Below are 20,222 nucleotides of genomic sequence, written 5' to 3' on the forward strand. Positions count from 1 at the left end.
GTTTATAGTTAGTTTTATTAAGATTAAAATTTATTTAATTTTTATAATGTTTTTGAGTAGATATTTTTATTGTGATATTCAAAACATTATAATACGTAAAAAATACTATAATTGATGATAAATTTTTTAAGGTAAATATTAAATATTTTTGAAATTAAATATACTGTTAAAAAACAAAAAATAGGAATAGGGATTAAAAACATCCTGAATATAAATATAAATATATATATATATATTTTAAATTCACACCGATAATATTATTACTTTTAATGCTTATTAATTGAAGGAGTTTTCACTAACAATCGAATGTGAGAGAGATCACATAATAAATTTAATAAGCCAAAAATATTATAATAGACGAGAAAATTTTTGAAGGAAAGTTTGAGTATTTTTAAAATTAAATATATTGTTAAAAAATAAAAATAGGAATACCGATTAAAAATATCTAAAATATAAATATTATTAATTTTAACTTGTATTAATTAAAGAAGTTTTCACTAACAATCGAATAGGAGAGAGATTACATAATAAATTTAATGCACAATGTTTGAGAATTAAATAATTATTTTCAAAAACATCGAATCACATTACAGCTTAACGCGTTTGGGTGGTTTTGCGTCTCAAACACCCAATTCGTTGCTTCAACCGAACACAATCGGCGAGGAAGGCTCACCGGTGGAACGGCTATATAAACCAACGGCGTTACATTTCCCTTTGTGAGGCATTTCTATCATTGGCCGAAGAAGAAGCATCAAATAAAAAAAGAGGGAAAAAAAATCACCGAGGAGGTGGGGAATCGCGGCGTCTTTTTCTACCAGTAGTGTGATCCACCGACTAAAAAAAGGGCAAGGGGGGAAAGAGGAAGGGGGGATGGAATTGGTCGGTTAGACGCCGAAGAAGAAGGGGGAGGCGAGCGAGGGGGGAGTAGATCTGGCAAACGTTGGGGGGTTGAGGGCGCGGAAGGCCGGGAGCTCGATGGAGGGCGAGGACGCCGAGGAGTGCCGGCCGTGGCGCCGGCGGCTGTCGTCGATGGCCGTCTCCTGGTCCGCCCTCTTCCGGGTCTCCTTCCTCTTCCTCCTCGCCGCTGCCATCGTCACCGCCTTCATCACTCTTCCCGTCGAAAAGGTACTCGGGTCGTCCTTGAATCGAGGGGTTTCTCGTTGTCTAATCGTCACAATCTGCGATGTCTTAGGCGCCATCACATTGTTGTGGTTTGTTAGCGTGTGATGATGGTTCCGTTCGTGGAATGCGATGAGGATACGAAGCATGATCTGGTTAAACGATTACATGTGGCGAAGTTGTTCCTAGATCCATCTGTCACTGTTCTTTCTTCCTCGCGGAAAATTTATTTGGGTTATCTGTGTTTTTAATGATCAGTATTAGAAATAATAAGGATGGGTTTCTTCTCCTACATTAGTTGTTAAAGCTTATGTCCGTACACAATCTTCCCAAAAAGACTTGTCTCGATGGATTGATCAGCATTTAGTACACATGCTTGCATAATGTATCTGTAGCTAGATCGGCCGGTGATTTATATGCTTGTCGATGTAACCAGATTTTACAAGATAAACTGGGGCATAGGGTCAGCAGAGTCTGATTTTGAGGCCCTCGAATGACCAATGACAACAAAAATAAACAGAAATGTAAATCTTAGCATGATTGTCACACTACCTAAACCTGACTCAGCTAGACCACCCAATTGCTCCAAGGTTTTATCATTTCACTTCTTCGATGTGATAATTTCTGATCTTAATTGATGAGCTGAATTAGACATCAAATATTTTAATCAAACTGTGGAACCTTAAGGTTTTATGATGAATAACTATGTAAGGTTCTCTCAATTAAAAATTTGTATGATTGTCCATTTCCTTCTATTGCTAACTAGAGAAAGTCTTCCAAATCAATAATGACAATCTTTTTGCTCTACAAGTCTCTGACTATGTTGGTGATGTTTCAGTTTTCAGTTGTACTGTGCATACCACCATTGCCATCTTTATTTGGATCTTCCAGTACTCCATCCATTTGAGAAAGTTTCTACCTAGACAAAGTTACATGTGCTTGTATTTGGGTTTGTCTAGCTCATCTACTATTTAATCAGCCATGACCTGCATTGCAATTCTTCAAACACCTTTACATTATTTTTTTGCCAAGTAAGAATCTGGTCCTGTTTAGCATTTTAGCCTGTATGCTATGAACATGTGGCTACTTTTTTGTTTCATCAATTTAACTCTCAGGAAACTCAAAATACTCGATTAACTTCCTTGAAACAGGAAAAAGTGTAATCTTCCCCCTAACTTTCACTCAAACTGGATATTTTGTTGGTTTGAGGATTTAATGCATTCGTGAGCAATATTGCTGTAAAGGTTAATTGATGTTTATATTAACTTCCTCAAAACAGGAAAAAGTTTAATCTTCCCACTAATTTTCACTCAAACTGGATATTTTGTTGGCTTAAGGATTTAATGCATTCATGAGCAATATTGCTGTAAAGGTTGATTGATGCTTAGAACTTTTAGTGACAGTGGTACAAATGCCTTGTGTTTATAGCTTTTAGTGACAGTGGTGTCAATGCCTTGTGTGCTTGAATACACTTATAAGATACACTGTTGATTAAAGGTTATTTACTTTTCTGAAATGCTTATACCACTTCTGTTGGCAAAGGCCTCATTGATTGATGATCATCACTTTTGGTGATAATGGTGTTGATGCCTTTTATGCTACCGTAGTGATAGGTACCTTACACTCTTGATTGAGGACTACTCATTTCCTCCCAAATACTTAGATTTTTTAAACCCTATACTTATTTTTACTCTTGAGATTGCTGAACTGTTTGTTATAACTGACTTCTATGAAATGTACAGTTTGATGCACTTGCTTATGCTATTTTTGCAGAAGAAAAGACCATTGAGTTATCATATTTCCGCTGCTATTATAATATACTACATTCAATGGGTTTTACTACCCTCCAGATATAAAAGGAGATTGTTATCTAACCTGTGATTCAAATTTTCTTAGTTATTTTTTTTCAAAAAAATTGTTGATTATATAGCCGGTTGACTGTTTCTTATATTAATATATACAAATGTTAAACTGCAAACTGATTATGTTATTTAGAAATCAATCTTGACAAGAAATGTGGTTGATAATGATGGTTGTGTTCACACTTCAATGACAATACCTTATGAACAAGTACTTGATTTATTTTCCTTTGTCTTCTGTTTTGCATTAATGTCAGTGTTCTGGTCTGTGTAACTGTTAAAATGGTTAAGTTTTCTGTTTACATTAGCTTTTGAACTTTTGATGACTGAGCCTTGTGAAATATGCTTGCTGACAGATTCTGAAGGATTTTTTAGTCTGGGTCAAGCAGAATCTTGGTCCATGGGGTCCTCTAGTGCTGTAAGTGACAATAGGTGTCTATTAATAGATCTCTGCTAGCCTTCTTTTTCTCTGTATGCTGTTATGGTACTCTTTACTAGATATTTTTTAATGTTCACTACAACAAGTTCTTGTGCAATTATAATTTGTGATGACGTGTTCTTTCTCTGTCAATTTTATTGTTTAGTTCATTGTTGAGCAATTTTATTATTGTAGTACCACCAATTTTCTTTTTTTTCTTTTCTTTTTTTAATTTGGGATCAATATTTTAGTGTGCGACGGTGTTGTCGCCTAGTAACACTAATTTGCTTAGAGGTCATCTCTCATGAAGTTAGTTTCAGTCTGTATAAAACAAATAACTTTTAACTACTTGCTGTTGCTAGTAAAATTCTTTTAGATGGTAGCTTGATGTCGTCATGGAACATTTCTATTCCTCTTGGTTTGGTAGATGGATTTTAATGTTTTGATGAAATGTAATATGCTATATCTCCTGTTGTTTGTTCCCCACATTTGTGTGTTTTTTAAGTTTGAAATAGGCTAAGCATTTGATAAAAGTTAAGCTCTTATGGCCTAGGTTTAAGAGTACATATTGATATCTTATATGAAACATTGAAGAAAAGATAATTGTTTGAACAGTTTAAACAATATGTGATTACCATTTATCTAACTTAAGAGAAACACACGTATACTTTTCATAATAACAATCATTTCTAAATATACTTCACACTCATACAAAAAAATAAGCAATTTGTTGACGTTCATGATTAGTGGAAGAAGTATCTGTGTACACATGTTTCGTACATTAATATAAATTAATGCAGATGATACATGTGTGTAACATAAGTTTCCAAGAATTTGACAACATAAGTTTCCATGAAGTTTTCATTTGATGTTAAACAATGTCTAACACGGATGTGGCACAAGAAACATTTTATAGTGTTATATCTCCTCTTTCTCTAACTTGTTCTTTCTAAAGGCAGACTTACCCTCCTAGTTTAGTTCACCATCCATCTTTGTTATTGGTTTCCATGTTGCACTAATTTTTGCCCCTCCAACATGTGGACATTCATATTACTGTTGACCTCTCTACTGATAATCATTGCACCCAATTTATTATTCTGGTCACTGAGAATGTCACGTCTCATATTTCCATGGAAGTAGCTTTCCAGATTGTGCATTGATAGCTAGAAATTTAGTGCTGGTGAGCTTTATGCATCAGGCTCTCGACAATGTGGTGTCTAGGAAGGGTCAAAGTGGCCTTTACTCTACAAGTAGGTAGCACTACTGTCCCAAATATTTATAGGCCTGCAAGCCTGCTGCACCCTGCGGCTGCTAGCAGCTGTCTGTTGCATTTCTGGCTGGCTGAATAGCGATTATTGTCAATAAAGGATCCTGTGTCTTCTATGCTTAAAAATGAAAATGAATATTTTGCATCCCTCTTCAGATCAACAATCAAATATCAGCATGCATGTGTACAAGGTAAAAAGTTTGCAATTAGTCAGAAAAGAATGATGGCCTTTTTCTTTTCTAGTGTATTGCCCTTCACATGATGCAGATCGATGAATTAAGCTTGTTGATTCTAAGGTTGCCTTTCTCGAGTATTACATCTTGATAAATACTGTCAGTCCTGAGTATTATTTTTTCCCATATTCCTTATCTGCTTGATGTTAATCTTGTTTCTTTCTTTAATTAGGGCTTTTGCTTATATTCCTTTGACAGTATTAGCTGTTCCAGCATCAGTACTTACGGTAAGTATGGAATACTCCTTATCTTGATAAAATGTTTAACTAGTGTCATTACATATTTCCAATTTTTTCATCCATATTCACAATACATGTTTCTCATCGATTAACTGTCTTTGCTAAAGATGAATTATCTTTCTTGAGTGGCTTCTATCTCTCTCCTCTCTGTCCTATTTCTACATGATATAGCTGATTTATTACATTTCTAGTTTCCTTTGAGGTCAAATTTACATGTTTTCATTTGACAAAGATTCAAAAGGATAGGGTTCATAGATTGCAACACTCTAACAAATTCATAATACATTTCGTTTCCGGTCGTTATGCTTTGGCAATGGTTAACTAGTAAATGAGCAATTTTCATTGTTTATATTTCTCGTGTCTTCTTTTTGTCTAATCGCCTACTTGGATCATTGATGTAATTTAAAAGATCATCTATACTCTTTCGGCATCATTGTATGATATATTAAGTGATGATGATAAATGAACACTTTAAGTTCTGCCATGAGTCTTGAGTTGATTCGGTTTGGATACCTAGTGTTATATTATGGTTCGAACATATGAAAGTTAAATGTGTGTTATGCTTCTCTCTTTCTTCTTTTGGTTCAGCAGTTAATACAATTTTGCTTTGTCAGCTTGGTGGTGGATATCTTTTTGGGTTGCCCATAGGGTTTGTGGCTGACTCTATTGGAGCAACAATTGGTGCAACAGCTGCATTTCTTCTTGGTAGAACGGTAAAAATAAATAAATTTAGACCTTATCAGTGACAGTTGCCTGTTTATTCTTTATTCCATCTATTAAGTGCATCGTTATTTCACTCAAGTTGTTGTATTCTAATAAAGTGATGGTTAAAATTTGATAATAAAAAAGGCCGACAAATACTTTCCTCTTCAACTTCCCTACAAACTTTGAGTTTCAGAATCTTGTTTAACATGTAATGCAATAAGAAAGATTTAAATGAGCTGATGCTCTTATGAGTGAGGATTTAATTATGACAGTGTGTTCCCAAGATAGCAAATATCAAGTTGGTTTGTGTCTGTACCCTTGAAAAATTGGATGTTACATGATGATCTAAAGGCTATTTAAGTATCTTACTAGTTGTTGTTTACTTGTTTATGATCATGCAACTAGAGGACAAACATCTAAAATTACTGTAGACATAAGACTAATCTAGAAGACATGGTGACTAAATGAAAAGTCTACTTAAAAGTTCTTCCATCAGCGTTTTTTAACTATTTGAGCTGCATGAGTGAAATAATAACACAACATTGTACCTATATTCTTTCTCATTCTACCTTTGTTCTTGATCATACTAAATAGAGTGAGCTTAATAGGGTACCTAAATGTATGCAACCTAGGACATCGTTGTGTATGATATGTTGATTTCATCATCCTTCTCAGTTGTTCCTATTCCCATTGTTTATTTCTGACAATTATCTATAGGTAGAGCTTAACATCTTATGGGCTTCTACATTATTGTACTTTATAATTCTATTTCATGGTTTTGTCGGTAACTTTGCAACTATGCTTATAATATACTGATTTTACTTATCTGATTATACCTTGGAGGCTTGGAACATGCTGCAATCGAAAATTTATTGTGATGCTGTGTCTCTACTTATTTATGACTATACAGCATAAATATATCCTTTTATTTTGTTCTCTTGCAGATAGGGAGGCCTTATGTTATTTCCAAGTTGAAGGATTATCCGAAGTTTCAGGCAGTTGCTATTGCAATTCAGAGATCTGGTTTTAAGGTCCAAAGCTTTTTTCTCTGAGCAATCATATTTCTACTTAACTTTGAGTGAAGCATGTGATTGAAAATCTTTAACTAAGATGGAAGGCACAAAAAGAACTCCATAGTTTGTTTATTTTTGCCATAAAATGTTACTATTGAATCTATGGTTGCTTCACCAATGATTGTAAATGATTCGTTCGTACTTCTTCTGATATGCGTAGATTATCTAGGTTTGCACTTTTGTCTATATTTATCCAGATAACAAAATTTTAGTCTACAAAGTATCAAAGAATTGCTTATTAATCTACTTGTATATATTTGCGGCCTACTAGCAATTTGTCCAGCTTCTGATATGTTATGGCCGTAGGGAAATGATGTGCACTGCATATGCAGCTATATGCATGTGTGCCAATTCATCCCATACATAGTGGATTTTCATGGTCTCTATATGTATAAAGCCCACATGTGCATTGGATGCTACTTATACTCATTATCACAATGGTAAAAAAAGAGGTGTTAATGAGTGAAGTGGTGGAGGTGGGATGTATAGGCAGGAGAAACTTTGTTGATTCATCAGCAAGGTGCTATAAAGAAGGTGATCTCCAGTTCATCTCTACGACTCACCTTTACCTTCTCTGTTCTTTCTCTCATCTTGTCTTTGATGCTCTTTGTTGACCAACACTTTGCATTTCTTTTCCTGTCTCTTCTATTCGGTTATAAACTAAATCTTCATCTTCAGAATATCTTGTTTTCAACTTTATTATAGTTTTTGACAATCATCTTTCTGTGTCTCTTTTTTCCTTTATATTGCCTAAATCAGGGTTTGTCTTTTTGTAGCATGAAATCAGCCAATTTCTTCTGATTGGCACTACAATCCTCAATCTAATGTTGGTTTACACCTATAATTCTCTACTTTGGTGTATGATGTTCTTTATTTACATATCCATAGAAACATGATTATGGCCAGAAGTTGTCCTGAGTTTTGTTCGGTCATATTTGGATCTCCAATCAATAAAGCAAATAGATGTACTCTATTTATTATGGCCAGAAGGAGGGCTGATTTATTTTGTTGGTTCAAATTAGGCATATAGATGTACTCTTCTAAAAAAGGATTAGTTTATTAGTTGGGCTCAGGACATGCTTTAAATCTGGACTGGGTTTGCACACCTGCTATCAATATCTATCTGAATATGAATTTTGACTAGAGTGATTCACAATGGTGAATGTGTGATGGGACTTATGGTGGTATTCTTGAATTAGATAACCTTAGATATATACTGGTCTTAATTGTGAATTTATTTTTAATATCTGCAATAGTTTTGGATCAAATGTCTGCATATAAATATTTCAGATTCAGAAATGCCAACTTTTACTTGATGATTTTATAATTTCCAAGGGCTAAGATGGGTTAAGTACTTCTAAGTGTCTAAGGTCTTGTTTTCTTGAGACGATTATGTCGTCTGCTATTGGTAGAATCTGCTTGCAAAATACTTTGTCAGCATGTTCTATCATGCTGCCATAAGTTGACATTGTTGAGTGCAACATTGGTGGAAAAATATTTCAGAGAACAGAAAAGGTAAACTTTGATTGTTTGATGGAATCAGTAACTGACATGTTTCTTGTAGTACATGTAGAAACTGCCGTATCAGATTTTCTGGGAATAACTTTTCTGTAGATTGAGTTTACTCATCCAAGAGTTGACATTAGTTTTTTGTTGTCTTTCTGCAGATTGTATTGCTGCTAAGGCTTGTACCTTTACTTCCATTTAACATGTTAAACTACCTCTTATCTGTTACTCCTGTTAGCATTGGAGAATATATGATTGCATCATGGCTTGGGATGATGGTATGCTTCCTAGGGACTTCTCTTCCTGGTTTTAGCTTTGTACTCTTTCAGGCTTTTTAAACATCAATTATTGGTATTAAACAAGAAACCCCAGGTCATATGCATTGTTTATGAGATTCTTAACCATGTATATTCTCTTACATGTTTATCTCTCTCTTTTTCTTTCCTTTAGGAAGAGTGGTTATACAAGTTCCTTGGTACAATGATTTTCCTATCTAATAGAAGTCTGTGGATTTATCATGTGCTATGATGTTCTGCAATAAGCAACAAGTTTAGTTGTCATTCCTGAGCTCCACTAGAATGATGTAGAAGCATCCGAGTCTTCAAAGTTTTGGTTGTGTTTATATGCCTTATATCATCATTAACAACCTGGTTCTTCAAATCTATATGCTATTTCGTCATTTTCATAACTGGCTTTATTGTTTCCCACTGTGATATTATGATGCAGAGGCAAGAGGTCTTTGAAATCCATGAAACTGACTGAACATTCTGAGTTTTCTTAAATATGTTCAATACAATGAACCTTCAATTTGTACAACCATCATTGATTTGGCACTACTGACTCCCAAGAAGAGTGTGAACTTACAAATATGATTTCCTTCTTTCATTTGGTCCTATATTAAGTTTTCTTTAAACATCTTTAAATTGCATATTTGGATTAGTGACTTAAAGTTAGTGGCACTTATCATTTGTTTGGCTCATCTTCATCATTATGCAATACCATGCCACACATGCTAAAAATACTGTGGCCGCATCTCTTTGTTCCTTATTTTCTCTTTTGATGCACACTTTTTTTTTCCATTTAAATGAGGTATATCTTTAAATTGGTCTTATTGTGTTTATTAGAAGATCCTGAAGGTTGTTCAGGCAATCAAAGGAAGTTAGGTTCAATATTTACATGTGTTTTCTGTTTGGTTCTCAGAAGCACTGTCAAAGTGTCAATGGCTCAGAAAAAAAATAATCATTACTAAGTTCTTGAACATGTAGTAACATGGAATGGTGATCTAAAATCTAAGTGGTTTTCCTTTGCAGCCGATAACTTTTGCACTGGTATATGTTGGAACAACCTTGAAAGATCTTTCTGATGTGACACATGGATGGAGTGAGGTTTCAACTACTCGTTGGGTGAGCATTAACTGCTTTATAGTGCCATCATATCTGTTGTCCATCTCTTTCTGTTGATCAGCATGGACAAAAATTCATTTGTTTGGTTAGAGTCATAAAAACTAAGACAAAAGTATTCTTATTGGTAATATAGTTCATTTGTTAGGTTAGAGTCATAAAAAGTAACCATTGACTTGTTTTATTCCTCAATTTCTGACCTCATGTAATTTTTACATGTTTGTGTGCCTTATTAAAAGCGACAATGTCTAGTTGGGTTGTTGTTTACCAAAAGCATCACTGCTAGATCGTGTCTTTTGCTCCACTGTTCTCGTGTGGAGAGGACCAAGGGAAAAAGCCGTGAAAAGTGGTCCAACAATTCTCTTTGTCATTAGAGTCCCACTTATATCTTTAGCTAGTTGACCTTAATTAGGTTGGGTCAGTGAATTAAGAATGTAGCTCATTCAGAGATGTTTAAACTTCAAAGATCGAAGCCTCTTTCAAGGTCTGATAAAGGATGCTGTTCTGAAGTCTGAACATATTGTTTATAGTATCTTTTCTTTATTTTCCTTGTTTTCTTCTCTCAATGATCACCGCAGAAGACCTCTCACCTAAATCAAATCTGTTGAGTAGAACTGGAAAGTATTTTGCTTGGTGAAAATAATCATACTGAAGGTACCTTAATCCAGTAATGGATTTTACTTTTCAAGACTTCTTTGGGTCTATTATTAAGAGATGATATTTATTATTTGCTTTATTCACTGTAGATTATGTTAAGCTGTTATTTTATGATGAATATGTGAAATAATATTTCATCTACCATGAAGAAGACCAATACGTGTAATTGCAGGTGCCAAATGCCTATATGAATGGTACTTATTGCTATAATAGGGTGACAGTTTATGCAACCTTACTCTAGGTCCAGACAGATTCTAGTTAAGCCATTAGGAAAGATCATCCAATCAAATTTAATCTTTCTTAAAAATAATAATCTTTCTTTAATGTCTTTTTCACTCTATCTGATGATGAATTTGATTATAAAATCCTAATAAAATTGTGAAAAATACCTATTACAAAGTTGTCTTGATCAAGCTAATGTAAGCTGAGCAAATATCTTGAAGTGATCAAACATGTACAATACTCCTGAGCATTGGTATACACATTAGTGCTACACTACACAATGTGCAGGGGTTGGCATGATATATGCCTTTGACATTTGTTGTGCCAACTTTATTTACAATATAGGTTAGCTAGTGGCTTCTTTCAAGAAACAAAGCAGACTGATATAGGACTATGGAGTTGGTGTCTGGTTTGTGGTCTTCTCAGCTAATTCTTTCAAGTGATCACTCGATTGACATGACATTTGAGCAATCGCATTGTGTTCTACTTAGGCCTCCAAGAAACTCCAAATTTGTCAATAATTTTCTAAATCCTTTCCCATCAAACCCTTGGCCTTCCTTCCTCTCAGCTGCTACTCGACTTTCTTGTCCCTGTATCAACATACCAACTTTGTTAACAACTTAATTGATTCTTTAAATTCACCAAGGGCATTAGGTCTGTATCTTTCTTGGATATGAGTAGGCCCCTTCCCTTCCTCTATGGCCTTCAAAATTTCCTCCAGAATCTGTTATAGCTGACTATATCCTCTTCCATAATTCATACTGGTGGTTGAACTGGGACCCATTTAACACTTTTGATCAACTATGTTGATTTTGTAAATCCACCAGTAGCATGCCATCAGATATGCAACCAATAAAGCATAGACGTGGATGACATGGAATCTTTGAACAGCAGGAGACAACATTGCCTGGACATTGTAGAAAAATATGTATCTTCTATATATTGTAGTATTTTATATGCAAAAGTATATTATGCAGAATTTAGATAATTTATGATCGTTGTTAATGCATTACCCATCCACAGAACCACATACATAATTTTAAAGATATTATTCACATTGTAGGGAGATTATTCACATCATAACAAGGATTCTTGTGACATATACGCTGATAGGAAGGTAAGGGCATATATGCCACACTGAGCAGCATGGTGGCATTGATACATGGCTAGGCCAAAATTTAGCTTATTAGCAATGAACACTGGCCACACCATCTTTGACACTCATTTGTGCCTGCCCACAGAGTGGCACGTTGACTGGCATTCAACATAGAACTCAATAATTAATTATATTAATTTCACAGCATGCCCCATGTATTTAACATGGTACCACATATTTAAGATTTCATTCTTCTTTTCTTAGTAAGAACATGCTTGTGATCTTTGTCCATAATGAAGATTCTATTGCTGTTGTAAATGGACTTTTATTCCTTCACCTATTATTCTGAGTTGACAAAACCATTCAGGGTTTCAAGACATTTATTGAGGCTTTTGTTGGCATTGTATATTCACCTTTTCCCTATTTTAAATGGATGCAGGTACTAATTATATCTGGATTTGCGGTATCTGGTAAGAAGTCTATCATGTGTACTGGTTCTTCCCTCCTGCATTTGTCTTTGTTAGATCTAGGTTAACTGCCTGTCACTGGAAAAAGGGAAAAAAATATACACAAGAATATGGTGCCTGCAACATATCAAAATAGGTGGTCTGATGCCAGAAAGAAAAAGTTCCTTCACTATTTTATGTTGAATGTCTTGAAATATTTTTGGACTAAGAATGACACTTGCAAGTTGTGACATTAACTCAGTCAATCAGGAATAAGAACCTCATGGGGTGACCCTATAGAATTTCCTGGAAATTAATTAAAGTGCCTGACTAGTGACTACTGGATCTAAACTCGTATATTGTGTTGTTAGCTTTAGACTAACATTCAGTTAACGAACTGGACCATTCAGGGATCTGATTTTTTATTATTTGGTCGGACCAGCTAGTCCAGTCCTGGTTTAATTACTATGTTAAAGGCCTTTCTTATCGAACCAAATCTATATTGATTATTCTAGCTTTTGGTTGACTGGAAGTTTTTGAAGAAATTCCTGTGCAAAGTACTGGAGACATCATAAACATCTTGCAAATCTTAATGATCTTCTTGATATTTTTTTTTTCATATTTATAGAGATAAGAGTCGGCCATTGATCAATCTTCTATTGTACCTCTGCATAATGATATTGTTGTACAGGAGATTCTAGATAAATAGAATTTTGCCTTAGGAAGAAGTATGATCAAGTTGCACGAGAATAGAACTTGGAAGAGAGAATAGAAAGGAACCAATGGCACAAATCTAATTTTGTAATTTTAAAGCATGTCATAATTTGTTGAATTCATGTGTTCAAATGTTAAGATATGGCATCAGTATACCTTTGTTTCTATTATTTTTATGCAGCTATGCTGATGGTGTGCGTTACAAGAGTGGCAAAGGCATCTTTAGACAAGGCGTTGGCTGAGAATACTGAGGTGGAGAACATCCTAGTGACATCACCATTACCAGTTCTGTTCGGTCCGCCCTCTGACCTACACCAACCTCTTGTAATCAAGATTGACCCTTCGAGCGACAATCACGAGAAGTAGACTTTTTTGTTTCCTCCCATGTAAATTCTTTTTGCCTGCCAATTTCTTCAGTAATCTTCTTGGAAAAAGCTTGGCTCGAAAAACAAAAAAACATTTGGATAAAGCAGTATTTACCTAAATACGTGGAAGTTGACAAATAGATACAAAAAAATTAGTTGAAATGTTGATTCTTAGTGGAAGTTCATATTGTCCCCAAACTTTTACTACTAAAAACAGCATTTGATCAATATTGGTTGATATTTATATTCTTGTAATGCACTTTTAGCTGATGAAATGATGACAGAGTGCTGCGAAGTTCTACGAGACCATTACCAACTCAAGGTTGATGGCTTAGTAGCTGATGTCAAGGAGCTCACGCCTGCACAAAAGAGGTAAGGCACATCTGTTAACTAAGCAGAGGTATGGCACAATAATGGAGGTTCTTTTACCGGCTAAATTGGATATTTTCATTTGCTTGGAAATGTATCATCTTGTTGACTGACAAGATTCAAAGCAACACAATATTTTTCTTCTGTTTTGTGGGTGCATTAAAAATTAAAAGAGGAGGCGGAGGAGGGTTTCATCTTGTCAAAATCCACCCATTGCAGAAGGAATTGATGAGTTTGACTTGGGATGCTCTGTGATGAATTTATCTTGGATTTATTTTTTTCAGTAAATTGCCTTAAAATTTTTATCTAACTTTGATTTAATAAATTTAGGGGATACGTGTGTCTCCTTATCTGTGCCTATTAGAAAAACCACATAAAGAAAAGCTGTGGGGAGGGTAAAGCGTCACATCCCGCGGATGTTGGAGTGTTGTCGCAGCCTTGGATAAGAGCTTCTCGAGCATTCCTCCAACTTCCAGTATTAAACATAAAAAGGAAGTGGATTTACGTATGTACCCTTTGGAAATAGCAATTTAATACATAAATTTAGACTTAAGTATTAAATATTTCAAATACAATGCCCCCATTAGCATCTAGTCATTAAAGTTAATTAGAATAATGTTTCATCGGAATATGAATATTAAGCTTAAATTTACAGAGAGAAAAGTGAAACTACTAGCGTTGGAAGAATATATGTAATATATACATATATAATGTCAACAAAAATTATATATGGAATATATACCTTTAAGATATATAAAATTGCATTTATTAGCCTTTCATATATGACATTGTGATTAATCTTATTTACTTAATTATCACTTTGATTTTAATTAAAATTATAAATGATAATAATTATTTTTAAAAATATTAAATATATAAAAATATATTAGATTTATTTGAACTTTGAATTATATATAGTCAATTCTATAGCATATGTAATGTGCAAAAGATGTTTATTTTTAGACTTTATTCCGTAAACGTATACAGTCCGACTGAATCAGCCGTAGAGTTTCAGGAGTGACCGGTCTTTATACACGTAGCCGATTGTGGGCCCAGGCTTTTAGGTCCATCGCAGGTGACATCACCCGAGAAATTCTCGAACGGTGATTCGGCCATGGGCGAGGTTCAATGTGTGTTACAACCGATATCCACTGAAATTGACAAACCCGTATTTTCCACCCGTCTCGTGATTGGTTTAGTCTGTGGAGCTCTTTAGATGTGGGGCCTTCGCTTGTGGGCGATACAGCTGAATCACACGCCACGGATGTTTCTCTCTCCGGGACTCGTTTCGGATGCATTTGTGCACAGGGAAGGCCAGGAACAGTCAAGTTAAAAGGCCAAAGGGTGAGCGGTTGATGGCGACGGCCTAGGGCGGCTCCTAGCGGCACGCGTGAGATGGATGGATGGATAGATAGATAGATGGATAGCTAGGAAGAATCGATGACGACGACAACGATTGGGAAGTGGGCGAGGACGGGGAGGAGGAGAATAAGAGCAGGCGACGCCGGCGGCGGAGGAGGAGTAGGAGACGATGATGATGTCGTCGTCGCAGCGACACGCGTACAGCTACGGGGACGCCCTTTACTGGGACGCCCGCTACCTGGCCGACGGCAGCGCCTCCTTCGACTGGTACCAGCGCTATTCCGCCCTCCGCCCCTTCGTCAGGAAGTACGTCCCCGTCTCCGCCCGCGTCCTCATGGTCGGCTGCGGCAACGCTGGTCCGTTCCTCTTCCCTCCTCCTTTCCCCTTTTCCCCTGTCCTATAACCCATTCATTCGTCACCTCAAGAAATCAAGAACATGTAGCCAAAGAACCACGTCTCGCTCAAGATCACAATTTTGTGGGCCTCTTTTAGCGTTTTCCTCATAGGTTCGGACTTTTGGTTGCTTTGAGATAGGATTCTTGATGTTTCTTCTTATAGACTTGCATGCCTTGGGATCGATGTTGAACAGTTAGTGCTGAGCTATGAATTCCTGTTGGGATTGATGGAATATTCGTGAACTTATTTGTCCTTGGTCTTACATGAACTTTTTTGCTTGTTGGTGGCAATTTCCAGCATGACATGTAAACTTGATCTCATTTCTTGTTTTTTTTTCCTTCCAAAAAAGTGATATTTTAGTTACACCCCTTTTAGTACTCTTGGCTGGTATAAGGTGTTTGATCAATAGGTTTTTTTAGTTAGGAGGACTTCAAACTTATGGGGAAGGAAATAAGAAGATATCTTTTTAAAGCTTTTAGTATGTTATTTAGATTCGAGCTGCTATATTGCTGATTCATGATGATTGAACTAATTGCTGCCAAATAACCATGAGGCTCTTTTTGGCAGCCAAATCAAAGCGAAAAACCTTAGCTTCTCAAAATCTCTTCTGGATCCATCATGTTTCCTATATACTCAAGAAATCTATAGTCCAACTTTGATTTCTGGAATATAATTCTTTTCACCTGAATGGAACAATTAGAATGCAAGGAGACATGGATTGAATACATACATATATATATGTATGGTCGCTGGGTCCCTAATTTAGTTCTTGTTGGAACTTAGAAACTTTGTTGCTACCCTATTTTAAGCAAATTAGTCAACCTATATATGTATATTTGGTGCATATGATGAGGTTTCATTTATTCATGAAGTAGATTGGATATGCATCCAAATCTAACAAGGTTTCATAGTTATCGAGTGGTTGAAGGTAGGGAACAATGGTGAAATTTAGGAGCTTAGAATTGAATGGTATTTGACATTTAAAGTGGATGAGAAAGGGTAGATTGTCAATTGTTTCAGATGTCTTTTTCTTACAAAGCAAAGTACAAATATCTTAACTGCTGCATATAATTATGAAAATTCTCATGTGAAAATCACCACTACTAGATGTAGCATTCTATACATGTGGAGAGACAAACTTTGCATGTGATCCACCATGTTTGCATCCTTGTTGTTGCTTAGATCTACCTGCTTTCTATGTTTATTCAATGAATAATTTCTTTATGTCTCACTTGACAAATTAAGATAATTTTATGTCTCACTTGACAAATTAAGATAATTTCATTTTTTGTTTATCTTTGATACTTACTATGGATTACTATTGCTGTCAAGTTGATTTGGTTTATCGAACTGATCTCACAGTTTTGTCGGAGGATATGGTGAAGGATGGTTACATAGACATCATGAACATTGACATTTCATCAATTGTGATAGAAATGATGAGAACAAAATATGCGCATATTCCACAACTACGATGTATCCTATTTGTAGTAATTAATATTCATTATTTTGAGTACGGCAGCAACTAATTTTAAATAAGCAGTGGGAACTACTTTTGACATCCTTATGATCAATAGACATGCAAATGGATGTAAGGGACATGAGCTTTTTTGATGATGAATCATTTGACTGTGTTTTTGATAAAGGTACTGAGCTACCTTTTAAATCATATATAATTGCAAGTTAGATTTAAATAAATTACACAAATTTTCTTTTTAATGGTTGTTGTTTCAGTCACTCATCGCAATATTGATTTTGTTTAGGGACTTTGGATTCTTTAATGGTAAGTGCTCTATAGTAAGCTTTATCAAAACATCAAGGAGCAGTCATGCTTTAGCTTAACTGTAATTTTGTTTGGATCTTAGTGTGGCATGGATGCTCAACTCAGTGCCTCTCAGATGCTAGAAGAAGTGAACAGGTTTTGGTCTCTAGCAGTTGTCTCCTTTTTCTGCAGTCATCTAAAATGTCAAGTATATGTTCAAGGTTATGCTTGTATAATTATATTATTTGACATTTCTTATTTCCTTGAAGTTAGGCTTCTCAGACCTGGAGGGATCTATATGTTGGTAAATACCTGTTCTTGAGTAAATCTTGCGATGTTAGTCCAATGAATGTTGTGTGATTCCATCATATCACATGTCTGAAAGAATTTTCTAATATTGGCAGATAACTTATGGTGATCCATCTGTTCGCATTCCTCATTTGAACCAACCAGGATGCAATTGGAAGATTATTCTGTATATTATACGTAAGTGTGGATGTCTTCTTCTGATGTTTTGTGTTTGCATTATTCTTTCTGCTTTTTCAATTATACCATCAGACAAGTGACCAGTCATGTCTGGCTTCTGGTTATGCATGTAGCTTGATTTGTTAATAGGGCTATGAAATGGAATAATTCACTAGTTCTTCCCTCGGGATTGGGATAATTGAATGATCAAATTTTCATTTAAGGATATCTTTTGATCCTTGTTGTGTTATTACTTGTAGAATTTTTAAAGAATCTTGTGAGCTACAGAACATTTGACATTGAATTTCAGAAATGCTAATGTTTCATATGAACTTTCTCTAGTCTTAGAATTTTTAAATATATGGCTTCTGTCTGAGGATGTGGAACATTCATTTTATTTATTTATTTAGAGCAGAAAATGTTTTAGTTAAATTTGAAAGTTTTTTTTAATCAAAAATTTATTGTTAGCTTTATAGATCGATTATAATGGAAATATATAGTAAATATCCTAAACCACTTTGCTTAGACCTAGTTAATATGAAAATCAATGTTCGTGGTACCGTGGCGTACCATTCGATACGGGCAGTATGTATCGGTCCGACAGGGGATTGGTACAGGTAATGCATTGATATGTCCTCATATACTATGTGTCGATATGGCTCAGTACAGCTTGGTATATATCATACCGAAAGTTGGTCGGTACATCGGTATGGACCGGTAAGATGAACCATGATGAAAATTGTGTTATCTTTGAATATATGACTCTGGTAAATTCATATGTGCCAAGGTCCTCACATACCAAATGCATCATGTTTAATAACTTTAATATATATTTTTTTGATCTATTTTTTCCAGCAAAAATTGTTTATTTTACTATTTGAATTTTATAATTAAATTGTGTTAAGAAATACCTACACATAGTAGTTTGAGGTGGAATATAGATTGTATCCATAGAAGTGATGTCCATCAGATAGTATATGGACATGTACTAATTACTTTGTGTGTTGATGGTTAATTTTGTAGAGAACCCCAGACTCTTTTAGCTTCACCTTAGTAGCAGCACTCATGAGCTCAGTACTTTTTTTCGTTGTGGTGCAGTTTCACTTTCACCTTATATACATGAAATTTACCTCCGGTATCAGAGTGAGTTTTTTGTTGTAGGAAGTGAGATGCCCATGCCTACATATTTTTGGTTATTGAAATTGCTTGCATGGCTATCTGAATGGCTAATGTATGGTCTGTGTTTTATATATTCGTAGAGTTCTTATCTGCTTCAAGTATCCTGCACTTCACCAGATGATCTTTAGTGGCGCATACATTTGTTTTCGGATTTCAACATATTCCATATTGTAATTGCACTTCATGTTTTAAGTTGTTTCTGCTCTGATTAATGTTGAAAAGTGAAAACATGTTGAACTGTGAGAACTCATTTTACTTAATGAAACAGCTCACCGGTAAAGAACTTCTTTTGCTCATATACTAAGATTTGTCATATGCATCAGCATAGACTAACTACCCAAATTCAAGATTCAGGTGCTTTTAGTTGACATTTTTCTGAACATTAGGTAGCGAAAATTGCATGCAAGGATTTGTGCCAAAACTTCATCATTATTGCTTATGCCGTCACTGCCCTTTTTCAGCCAGGCCAGGATTCCAAAGCCCCGGAGGGGATAGTCGACCAAGGTCAATCATGGAACCTGTCCCACTTACTGAGAGCGGCCAGCTTCCGGCTGGTTTTGTTCTCGAAGATCCAGACTCGCACTACATATATGTGTGTAAGAAGATGCATTAAAGAGTTGATGCCTCACTACTGCCTTGATATTGTTTTGAGATGCTCAACTTTACTTGTAGCTAGTTATATTCCCAAACTGCTGCTGTTGAGAAAAACAAGGCAACAATCTCGGTGATAGTGATCTCTGCCTCTGCAGTGTTGCTCTTCTTACTTCTTAGAAAGGAAAGGTAGGCCTTGTTTATGTTGCCACTTGTATCAAAAGCTTTGCAAGGACTGCAGGCCAAAATGTAAAGGCTAGGCAAGTGAGATGCATCTGTCATTTTGCCACCATCATATTGATAGAACACTGTCATGCATGTTCTTTTACCATTTGGTAAGAAGGCTTGATTGGTTTTATTTGGCAAGTGAAAATGAGGTTGAATCTCAATCTTATATTGGTCTGGCTAATATATCGGATTGGTATGATACTGATATATATGGGTATAATTCGATATTTATCTGATAAAATAATAAGATAATGTCGATCAGTTTCAGATTATATGGTCTAATATGATCGGTAAATACTACGTGGTAGATCGATATTCTGTTTTCATGGCTTCAAAGTTTAGTATCATTATGCTTCCATTTTCCATGATGATTACCAAACTGGTGTCCCCATTAACTTAAAATTTCGTGTGAAAATTTGATTCATCTCAGTGTTCGAGTCGTAGAAACGAGTGATCAGAGATCAAAGTTATTCCTCTCTTGCTTTTGAGATGATGAGAGAGAATTGAGATCACTTTGGTGAACAGTTATTCCTCTCTAAATATGTGGCTGA

At 35.4% G+C, this 20,222-nt stretch overlaps 2 protein-coding genes across 5 annotated transcripts; both read left to right on the forward strand.

Annotated features, from left to right (window-relative positions):
* The first annotated feature begins 853 nt into the window (after window positions 1-853).
* On the forward strand, window positions 854-13,851 carry LOC135626584 (uncharacterized). 2 transcript variants are annotated; one of them, XM_065132014.1, is made up of 10 exons: window positions 865-1,125; window positions 3,335-3,396; window positions 5,069-5,123; window positions 5,750-5,848; window positions 6,785-6,871; window positions 8,581-8,697; window positions 9,730-9,822; window positions 12,234-12,264; window positions 13,136-13,340; window positions 13,604-13,851. In XM_065132014.1, exons 1-9 carry the CDS (start codon window positions 976-978, stop codon window positions 13,318-13,320), a joined length of 879 nt encoding a protein of 292 aa, XP_064988086.1. In that variant the 5' UTR covers window positions 865-975; the 3' UTR covers window positions 13,321-13,340; window positions 13,604-13,851. The 2 variants fall into 2 exon arrangements, with proteins under 2 accessions (XP_064988079.1, XP_064988086.1); XM_065132007.1 differs by lacking the exon at window positions 13,604-13,851 and having other exon boundaries at window positions 854-1,125; window positions 13,136-13,499.
* Window positions 13,852-15,044: 1,193 nt separating this feature from the next.
* On the forward strand, window positions 15,045-19,801 carry LOC135584231 (uncharacterized). 3 transcript variants are annotated; one of them, XM_065132022.1, is made up of 9 exons: window positions 15,100-15,406; window positions 16,809-16,922; window positions 17,024-17,092; window positions 17,210-17,229; window positions 17,312-17,364; window positions 17,482-17,512; window positions 17,613-17,694; window positions 19,314-19,444; window positions 19,525-19,801. In XM_065132022.1, the coding sequence occupies exons 1-9, from the start codon at window positions 15,220-15,222 to the stop codon at window positions 19,552-19,554; spliced, it is 717 nt and encodes a 238-aa protein (XP_064988094.1). In that variant the 5' UTR covers window positions 15,100-15,219; the 3' UTR covers window positions 19,555-19,801. The 3 variants fall into 3 exon arrangements, with proteins under 3 accessions (XP_064988107.1, XP_064988094.1, XP_064988102.1); XM_065132030.1 differs by having other exon boundaries at window positions 15,101-15,406; window positions 19,314-19,801; XM_065132035.1 differs by lacking the exons at window positions 16,809-16,922; window positions 17,024-17,092 and having other exon boundaries at window positions 15,045-15,406; window positions 17,482-17,544.
* Window positions 19,802-20,222: the final 421 nt, after the last annotated feature.

The sequence above is a fragment of the Musa acuminata genome, chromosome BXJ1-3 (genome assembly GCF_036884655.1).
Source record: "Musa acuminata AAA Group cultivar baxijiao chromosome BXJ1-3, Cavendish_Baxijiao_AAA, whole genome shotgun sequence".
NCBI classification, from domain to species: Eukaryota; Viridiplantae; Streptophyta; class Magnoliopsida; order Zingiberales; family Musaceae; genus Musa; species Musa acuminata.